A 9,407-nucleotide genomic window follows, 5' to 3' on the forward strand; every position below is an offset into this window, starting at 1 on the left:
AATCACCAGATACACTTTTTGTAGCTGTACTGTAATTGAACTGTACTGCAATTGTGCTGTCCCCCCTCTACATTGTAAAGCGCTGTGTAAACTGTTGGCGCTATATAAATCGTGAATAATAATAACACCACAGAAGTGGCTGGAACACTTTAAAGTGATTGTAAAGCTTAGTTTTTTTTTTTTTTTTTTAAACATGTTTATACTTACCTCCTCTGTGCAATGATTTTGCACAGAGTGGCCCCGATCCTCCTTTTCTCGGGTCCCCCCGTGGCACTCCTGGCTCCTCCTCTTCTCGAGCGCCCCCAGGGAGCACTCGTGCGGGTGCGCTCCTGGGTCCTACTGCTGCTTCCGTTGACAGAGACAGCAAGACTCGACCCCAACCCCCGGGTCACTTGATTTGATTGACAGCAGCGAGAGCCAATGGCTCCCGCTGCTAACAATCTATCCAGTGAGGACCCGAGACAGCGGCTGGAGCTGCTGTGCTCGCCCCTGTCTCTGGAACAATTGGGTTCAGGTAAGTAAAATGGGTGCTCTGGGGGGCAGCTGCATCAGAAAAAGTTTTTCACTTTAATGCATTCCTGAGGGTTTACAACTCCTTTAATATTCAGAATCTGCAGCTGCTTAAAGCTGAAGTTCAATCTGCTTATATTTTACCCTTGCCGATTCACTCCCGCCCCCCTGTATTAACATGCTAATGAAAATTATAAATAAAACTTTTCCACTTTCAATAAATACATTTTTTAGATCCGGGGATGTCATCGCTAGGTCTTTGTGCTTGTCTATGCATTTGCAGGCAGATCATTGCTGGTGGGAGGAGCTGGTACAGTGCTGTACATAACTTCCTGAAACCATCACAGCACCCTGCCTCAGTACTCCTCTCAAGAGCCCCCAACCTTGATGCAAGCTATGGGCTGGCTCTTGGGAGGAACTATGCAAATATAAAAATATCTTAGTTGCTGAACATTAGTCTAGAGGAGTGGGCATACCCAAGCATTTGTAATGAAAAAAAGAAACAGGTTGGAAGAAAAGCGTTGGATGATGCTGGATAACCTCTATCCAGGAAATGAAGTGGGCTTTTTTGGACTTGCTGCAGCTTCTAATGTACACTGTGAGAAGCTCAGAGTGTGCACAGAAATCAGGGTAAGATATTTCAGTACAGGAGTGGAGCCTGTACAACTGAGAAAGATTGAGGTTGAGGCTGGACTTCAGCTTTGCAACTGCAGCTTTGAAAAAGTAGGCTCTCCTGCTTTGCTATGTATTTCTACTGGGTATTTAGCAGTTTGGCTGGAGTTAAGCTTTAAAGAGGAGCTCCGGGCTCCTGCAGAAAAAAAAAAAAAAAATTCAGCAGCTACAAATACTTTAGCTGCTGGCTTTTAATATTCGGACACTTGCCTGTCCAGGAATCCAGCGGTGTTTTCACCCGAGCCAATTTTTAAAATCGGCTATCGGGTACTGCTGCCCCCATCTCACAGCTGGTTCCCTACTGCGCATGCACGAAGTGCGCTGCGCTCTCTGATTGGGCCAGCTGCAGGGGACGGGGCGGTTGAACTTCTGGCTGAGTTGTCCGTGGCAAACTCAACCGGAAGTGGGAGCGGGTACCTGTCAAAACCTGGTAACCGCTCCCCCACAAAAGGTGCTAAATGTGGCAGTGGATGGGGAGGGAGGAGGCAGACAAGCGGAGTTTCCCCTTTTGGGTGGCGCCCTGCTTGAAGTAACACTTACAGGTCTTGTCCCTCTCCCAGCCTGTAACTAAACAGTAAAAAAAAAAAAAAAAACACAAGTAACAGACTGCTTCCTCCTCTTCTCAGCATGTTACTTGTGAGCACATGAGCATTGCAGCACAACCGATTGGCTCCTTCTGTTATTTTTCTCTCTGCCAGTCTGAGCTCAACAGTACAGTGATTGTAGGAGTGGAAACTAAGGCTGGCCACACACCTATAGATTATCTGCAGATTTTCTATGGTTAGATGGAAAAAGTGGGAGATTCCTCCATCCACACAGTTTAGCGAACATGGAGAAATCTGTTGTACTTTTTCCATCTAACCATAGAAAATCTGCAGATAATCTATAGGTGTATGGCCAGCTTGAGCCAAAGTGGGTACTTGCACTTGTTGCAATTTAACACATTAAATTATGTATTGATGATAGATAGATAGATAGATAGATAGATAGATAGATAGATAGATAGATAGATAGATAGATAGATAGATAGATAGATAGATAGATAGATAGATGCAAATATTAAAATACCTTATTTTAGAAAACTGAATTAAAAAATAAATAAATAAATAAAATTTAAAAAAATAAAAAAAAATGTACAAAAATAAGAGATTACCTTTTGGGCCATAGATTTTATGACCACTTATGCTCATCAGATCAATCTTCATTTGGTTCACATTCATTGGAATCTTGCCGACAGCCTGTGCCGCATCAGTGTGAAAGAAGACTTTTCTGGAATTGCAGATATGTGCTGGAGACAGAACAGAGAAGGTAAAATTGAATAAATACGAATATATATAAGTAAAGAAAAAAATTATATATTTGGGTACAATGACTTACAAGGGTTTATTTTGGCATCTTTAAAGCCACCCGTTAAATTACAAAGAGTTTTGTAAAAAAAAAAAAAAAAAATGTAAAAGCAGGGAGAACACAAAGTTAGGCTTAAGCTTCATTTACACGGGTATACCTAAAGTAATATTAAAAAGGCACATTTTTTTATTAAAGTAAAAATAAGCGATTATACTTACCTGCTCTGTGCAACGATATTGTACAGAGGACGCTTACCTCTCTTTTGGTGGCTCCCCAGCTGGCCGCGCTTACATCCTCTGGGTGCTATGTGAGCACCTGTGTGGGCTTTGTGCATTCATATACACACACAGCGCAGCTCAGCCCTCAGATCCCAGGCTTCCTGATCGCATGGGGGAGCACGGAGAGGTACCAGTGGGCAAGGCGGGGTTGGGGGGGGGGGGGGTTAGGGAGTCCCTTCCCACTGCCTGTAAAAGCAATCCAGAGGCCAATCAGCACTAGGATGGCTTTTACATTAGAGGGGGAAAAAAAAAAAAAAAAAGATACTGGGATTATGCCTGCAAAAATCCAGGAAGTCATACGACATCCTACAGGGGGGAAGTGGTTAAAGAGTTTTCTTTTTTTTATAAAAAAACACACTGAGTGAGACTCGGCCCTGAACAGCTCTCTCCTCATTGGCTGACTGGTTGTGATTGACTGTAGCGGGAGACAATGGATATCGCTGCTGTCTCAGTCAATGAGGAGTGAAAGATCCAGGAAAGCCGAGGCTCTCGTGCACATCGCTGGTTCGAGATGGAGCTCAGGTAAGTTTTAAGGGGGTGGGGGTGGGGGCGCTGCTGAACACAGAGGGTTTTTTACCTTCATGCATCAGGCTGTGTTTCTATAATAAATAAATAAAAACCCCTACTGAAATCCATGCATCTGGAGCCCTGCATGTAGATTTAGGGGCCGGACTCATGAATTGGGGGCCGGCGCCCGTGCGCCCCATATGGATGGGCCGCCACTGCATAGAGGGTAAGGATGTGGAATTCTTTTCCACAAGCAGTGGTATCAGCGGGGAGTGTCGATAGTTTAAAAAACTATTAGATGGCATCTTAATGATCACAACATACAGGGATATGGAAATGACTATTGACATAAACACATACACACACACACCACAGGTTGAACTGGATAGACTGGTGTCTTTTTTTAACCCGACTATGCATCTATGTGTACCACAATGTTTTTTGTAGGTAAATTTCCAGTTTTGATCTGGGTTGGGAGTGACTTAGAGCAGAGCTGGGTGACTCAAAGGCAGCATCACCAAGACCTCCCACTTCTTCCCAGAGTGTGCTAGTGTTTTCTGGAAAGGAAGGAGAGGTGGGGAGCAGCTGTCTGGGGTGTTCTGGGGAGCCCTGACCAATCTCCAACTTGGATTGGCAGGGGGAAGGCCCCCTTAAATACCCAGGGTCAGCCAAGCTAGGGAGATGTTGTTCGGAAGGAAGCTGGAGATGGAGTGCTAGACTGTCATGGCCTTAAGATTCTCACCACGTGATATAGAACCCCAGTGAGACTGAAGAAAATCTTTCCAGACACTTCTGATCAGTGTTGTAGATGCCAGGGAGACAAGGGCACCATCATACATATTTTTGGACCTGCCCCAAACTACAACACTTTTGGACGGAGGTCCAACGCATCCTCCAAAAACTCACAGAACGCAAAATATGGAATAACCCAGCATTCTTCCTCCTACATGCTTCCAATATACCAGGGAAGATATACAAAAAATCTATAATTGGTCACCTTCTTGACACTGCTAAAGCTTGCATCCCTTAAGTGGAAATCCCCGCAACCGACAGTAGGGATGTGGATTCGAAAAGTAAAGGAAATAAGTAGAATGGAATACCTAGTTCTGCTGGCGCGACACCAACAGGAGCGATACTCCAAGACCTGGTTGCCCTGGAATGTCTTTATCTTTTCAGACGAAGGAAGAACCCTCCTTGACGGTGACCTGAATTACTAAAGTCACCCTACTAACTAACGACCCTACTGGCTACAGAGCACCCAGGGGCCTTGCCTGGTTCCCCCCACGGTTGGCGGGTGAACACAAAGTTAACCTCCACATTCCCATCCCCCTTCTCATCCCCCTTCTCACCCCCCAGCCCCCCTCCCTCTCCCTCCACCTTCCCCCAATTGCTCCTCTCTAACTTCTTTCCTTTCTCTTTTCCCCTATCTAATCCCTTGCTATTCTCCTCTATCTCCTCCTTCATGGTTCCATGGACCCGAATTTACGGGATCCAAACTTTCCTAATACATAAAACTTTAAAAAATGGACTAGGACCAGTCCGGGACCCACTAAAGGGCAGCATAGCTGCACCACCAGTATTGCTGCCTTGTGTACACCCAGTACCAAGGCATTTAAGCACCTTTTACATGAAAATATGAGAGACGCCTCAGATAGCAGAATGCCATACTGTCCTTTGGATGTAATAAAGTGCCCTCGTATATAATGTATAACTGCAATGTGATGTAAGATAACAGACTGTGTGTGCACAGATGTTGGACTTTGACCGTCTTCTTTGAATAAATAAAATAATGGAAAAAAAAAAAAAAAAAAGGAAGAGGACTGTCGTGGCCTTTGAGGGAGCTCCCTAGTCTGGGGGGGGGGGGGGTGACCTTGGGCCTGGGCTCGGGTGCGGATGGGACCTTCTAAGAACACGTGGAGGTGTCCTGGACAGGAGCACAGAGAGGACAGCAGGACATAGCACTACCAGGCAAGTCTCCAGGGAGGAGCAACAGGTCGCAGCCAAGAGGGCTGGAAAGTGACACACAGTCAGGAGAGGACTGGGGAGGCACGCCTGAGAGGACTAGGGGAGTGCAGTCTGGGATGGGTGCAGAGCCAGTGGAGAGGACTGTGCTGGCATGGGCAGTGGAGAGAGGCAGCTGCAGCCAGGTGGGCTGGCAGGGCCTGAAGATGTGGTGCTGGGAGCAGTAGCCACGTCAACATCTAGCACTAGGACTACCTACATATTTTTCAAAGGGCATTCACCTTAGGCCTGGCTGAGCCAGTGTCAGGCCTAAAATAAATTGCTTGCTGGTCCGGGAAGTGGAAGCAAGTGATGTGCTGGAGGTGTTGAGGAGAGATAGTCTGCAAGCAAGTGAGGTGTTGAGGAGAGATAGTCTGCATGCAAGTGATGTGCTGGAGAGAAGAAAGGAGGTGTATATACTGGAGTTGTATATAGTCTCAAGTCCCTGAATTGTTCCTAATCATCTGGGCATCTCATAAATACCCTATGCAAGTTTATTCCCCTCAATAAAAATGCAAAAATTTCATGGACTGGTTTTCTGCCCGAGGGCGAATGACAACTGTGTTCCTGGCTGGGCAGGGTGACAGACGGACCACAACACTCAGCAGCCCTCAAGAGGATACCGCTACATATGTAAAATTAAAAAAAAAAAAGTTAAAAAAAAAATATTTTTTAGCAGCACAAGGAGCCAATCAGCTGTACTGCAATGCAAGGAGAATGATGATGTGAAGAGAAAGCAAGCTGACAATGAGAACAGCATATTAGTGGGCCATTTTTCCCTTTACTGTCCAGTCAAAAGTTAGGGTGCAGAGAGGACCTGTTAGCAAAAGTGAAACGGCAATAGAGAATGATAAGGTTCCCTCTTGACTGCAGGCAGAACTGTGCTGTGTGAAACAGGTACAAAAGTTCCCCATTTATGTAATCCATCAATGTATCTAGCGGTTTACCTGGAGTTCAGTTTAAAAAAAAAAAAAAAATGTAAAGGTAAAAAAAATGGATACTAACCTATGTCTGCTATAGGTTGTTTCACTCCTATCTCATTGTTCACAGCCATAACCGATACCAGACTAGTGTCCGGTCGGATGGCCTCTTCTAGAACCTAAAAGCAAAAATAACCGTGCCTTTAAAAGAAAGGAAAAACAACAAAAACATCTGCTACATGATCACAAAATATAATGAGAAACAGATGTGACTGTCACCTTTAAGTCCACTATGCCGTTCGTTTGGACAGGAAGGTAAGTGACCTGAAATCCTTCAGCTTCTAATGAGCGGCATGAATCCAGGACACACTTATGTTCAGTCTGAGTGGTGATGAGGTGTTTCTTGCGGGACTTGTAGAATCTGGCTACTCCCTTGATACAAATAAAACAAGAGGACCAATATCAGAAACAAAAGAAGTTCATTGAAAATAAACACCCCACAATGTTAAGGAAACCTGTCATCAGGAAATACATGGACTGCCATTGCAGGCTTCCTTCTAAAGTCTCTGGTTCTCTGGTGGTCATGTTGGCCCCTCTACTGAAAAGGCTGCCTTTGCTGACCTCTCTCTGAAACCGTTAGTCACCTGACGGTCTTTCTGTTGCAAAGACCTCACTACAATATAAATCGTAGAGCCGGAACAAATACACAGATCAGCAGTTCTTACTTCATCGCAACTCTACTGACAAGCATGTCTGTTCTAGATCAGTTACTCATATTCTGAAGCCAGAAACAGCTAGGCAGCTGGCATTTTTTAAAAAGAAGGTCACCAGTTATAGCCCCCTCATCTCTCTCAGCACTGGTTTCTTTTGCAAATCATCAGATGCATTTCATGCTAGTGTGAAAGGTAAAGATGCTGCAAGAAGTCAGGATGGTTCATAACCACTTCATTACTGCCCTATAGCTGAAAGTCGGTTACAGCACGTCTATGTTGTTCCTGGGAGAGCATCCATGGACATCCTCTCGGTGCGCTCCCTGGGGCATGCATCCGGAGTGCTCTGTGATCGCTGTGTTCTTTGGACACAGTTGATTGCAGTAGAGGGCCAATCACAATGGCCCTTTACCATGTGATCAGCTGTGTCCAATAACAGCTGATCACAATTTAAACAGACTTGCTGGTTTGTGGCAGTACTTTCCTCACGTGCTGTCACAGCGTGAGGAAAGCAGAGCTGGTAACCGGCAAGTGTGATAGGAGACACACACACAGATAATTAGGGCACTGATCATCAGTGTCCCCCCCTCAGTGCAGCCTCATCATTGAAGGAGAAAAATTACTTATTTGCAAACGTGAAATAAAAATGCTAAAAATTTCATATGGGTACAGTGTTGCATGACCGTGCATTTGTCATTCAAAACGTGACAGCGCTGAAAATTGGCCTGGGTAGGAAGGTGGTGAAAGTGTCCAGTATTGAAGTGGCGTGGTTATTCATAGTATTGAGATGTCACAGAGCTTCCTTCCCCTTGCTTCAGAAATTATACCTCATGATGCTTTCGTTGTGCTTTGCAACACCTCAAAGCCTTCAAAAAAAACTATTACCTCGTTTAGACTTGCTTTGCTGTCTGAAGCACTTTTGGATTGCTTTTCTGACTCCAATAGCCAGGTGATGAGGAGGTGTATCTTTTACACAGCGGGAGCTGATCAGTGGGTACAGCGAACCTGATGTCTGCCGGCACCCGCTGATCATTTGGTACACAGGCAGTACGGTGATCTGGCTATGTAAACAAAGCAGATCATCATTCTGTCAGTAGGGAAGTTATTGATCCTGTGGTTATTGATCCAGGCGGTGTCTCCTCACCACCTGTTTTAACCCCATAATTACCATGTAATCGGGCTGCAGGTCGGTCTCATTCACTTGAATGCACAACAGAGTACAATTCCTGCCTCGAAGCAAGGCATTGTGGGTGCGGCATGTGTACACCCCTGGCCGCTGTACAACTGAGCAGGGAGCAGAGGAGGAGGCTGTACAGATTTAAAAATAAATAAAATAAAAAGCTTGAATACTACTTTCCCTTTTTCCTAGCCCTAAACACTTACCCGGGTCCTCGGTCGACCTGGAGCTGTGTCCAGCTTTAGCTCTCCTCTCTTCCCTCCCTGCTCTTACTGGAGACTCTGAGAGCAGCAGAATACATAGGCACCTGTGAGGAGGGAGCAGAGGCCGTGGCCGAGCCTTACTTTGTGTGTCTACAGGCACACACAGCCTGGCTTGGGAGTGCACCTGCATGTGTCCCCAATCGCACAGAGCTTGAGGGAAGAAGGGGAGGACAGTGCCAGCGGGGGACTCCAGAAGAGGAGGTAAGGGATTGCTCTGAGCAGGTAAGTACCACCATCAGGTTGGATGCCGGATTGTGTCTTCACACGGTCGTTTACATCATTCAAGTGGCTACCTGTCTGGCAGCGTACCACAATTGCCTGTGAATGAGCAGCATTAATTCTCTCATCATAAGGGTTACGCCTCTCTTCTCTCTTGACTTCAGCACTATTGGGTGACCATCCTTTCCCGGGCCGTTCTGGACACTTTTCAGCAAGCACATCCATACTTAATGTGAAACAAAAAAGAGCACAGACGGGCAGATCCAAGACACAACTCCGCTCAACTTTCTTGTCATTATGTTATGCATATGACAGTTTCAGAAAACATACACGATTGACCCTTTCACGTACCCCCGAAGGAGATTTTGAAAACTCCAAAACGCGTTGGGTGAACCATAGATAATAATATCAATCGAATCGCTGTGGTGACTGTCATAATCTATATGCATTATATTGTTAACATCCCCCCCTTTTTATTCTGTATCCTATGAAGTTATTATGCTATTAATAAAACGTATACTTTTTTTTTACTTATTATGGAACCTCAGTGCCTTTAAAGTCCAGTCAGGGGTTATTTCTTCTTTTGGTTTAGCTATTTGGATGTGGCACCTTACACACCAATAATTAAATTTTGTTTGAGCAGGCAAGTATAACATCTTTTTTATTTTAATGAAAGAGAAAAAAAAAAAAAAAAAGAGGCTCTACAATCGTTTGACTGTACTTCTACTGTGCCGAAGTCCGCTGTCACAGAGGCGCTCCAGGCTGGGGCAAGGCCGCAACAATATGGTCGGGATCCATCCACC

The 9,407-nt window shown here is 45.2% G+C and overlaps 1 protein-coding gene across 1 annotated transcript in view; it reads right to left on the bottom strand.

Moving 5' to 3' along the window:
• NFS1 (NFS1 cysteine desulfurase) overlaps positions 1-9,407 on the bottom strand; it is a 36,653-nt gene that overhangs the window by 15,279 nt on the left and 11,967 nt on the right. The window contains exons 5-7 of the mRNA XM_073606569.1: positions 6,515-6,667; positions 6,321-6,414; positions 2,336-2,470 (exon numbers count right to left, since the gene is read on the bottom strand). Of these exons, the coding sequence (XP_073462670.1) occupies positions 2,336-2,470; positions 6,321-6,414; positions 6,515-6,667 (382 nt within the window). The remainder of the gene's footprint in view (positions 1-2,335; positions 2,471-6,320; positions 6,415-6,514; positions 6,668-9,407) is intronic.

This window comes from Aquarana catesbeiana, linkage group LG12 (genome assembly GCF_042186555.1).
Source record: "Aquarana catesbeiana isolate 2022-GZ linkage group LG12, ASM4218655v1, whole genome shotgun sequence".
Classification (NCBI taxonomy): Eukaryota; Metazoa; Chordata; class Amphibia; order Anura; family Ranidae; genus Aquarana; species Aquarana catesbeiana.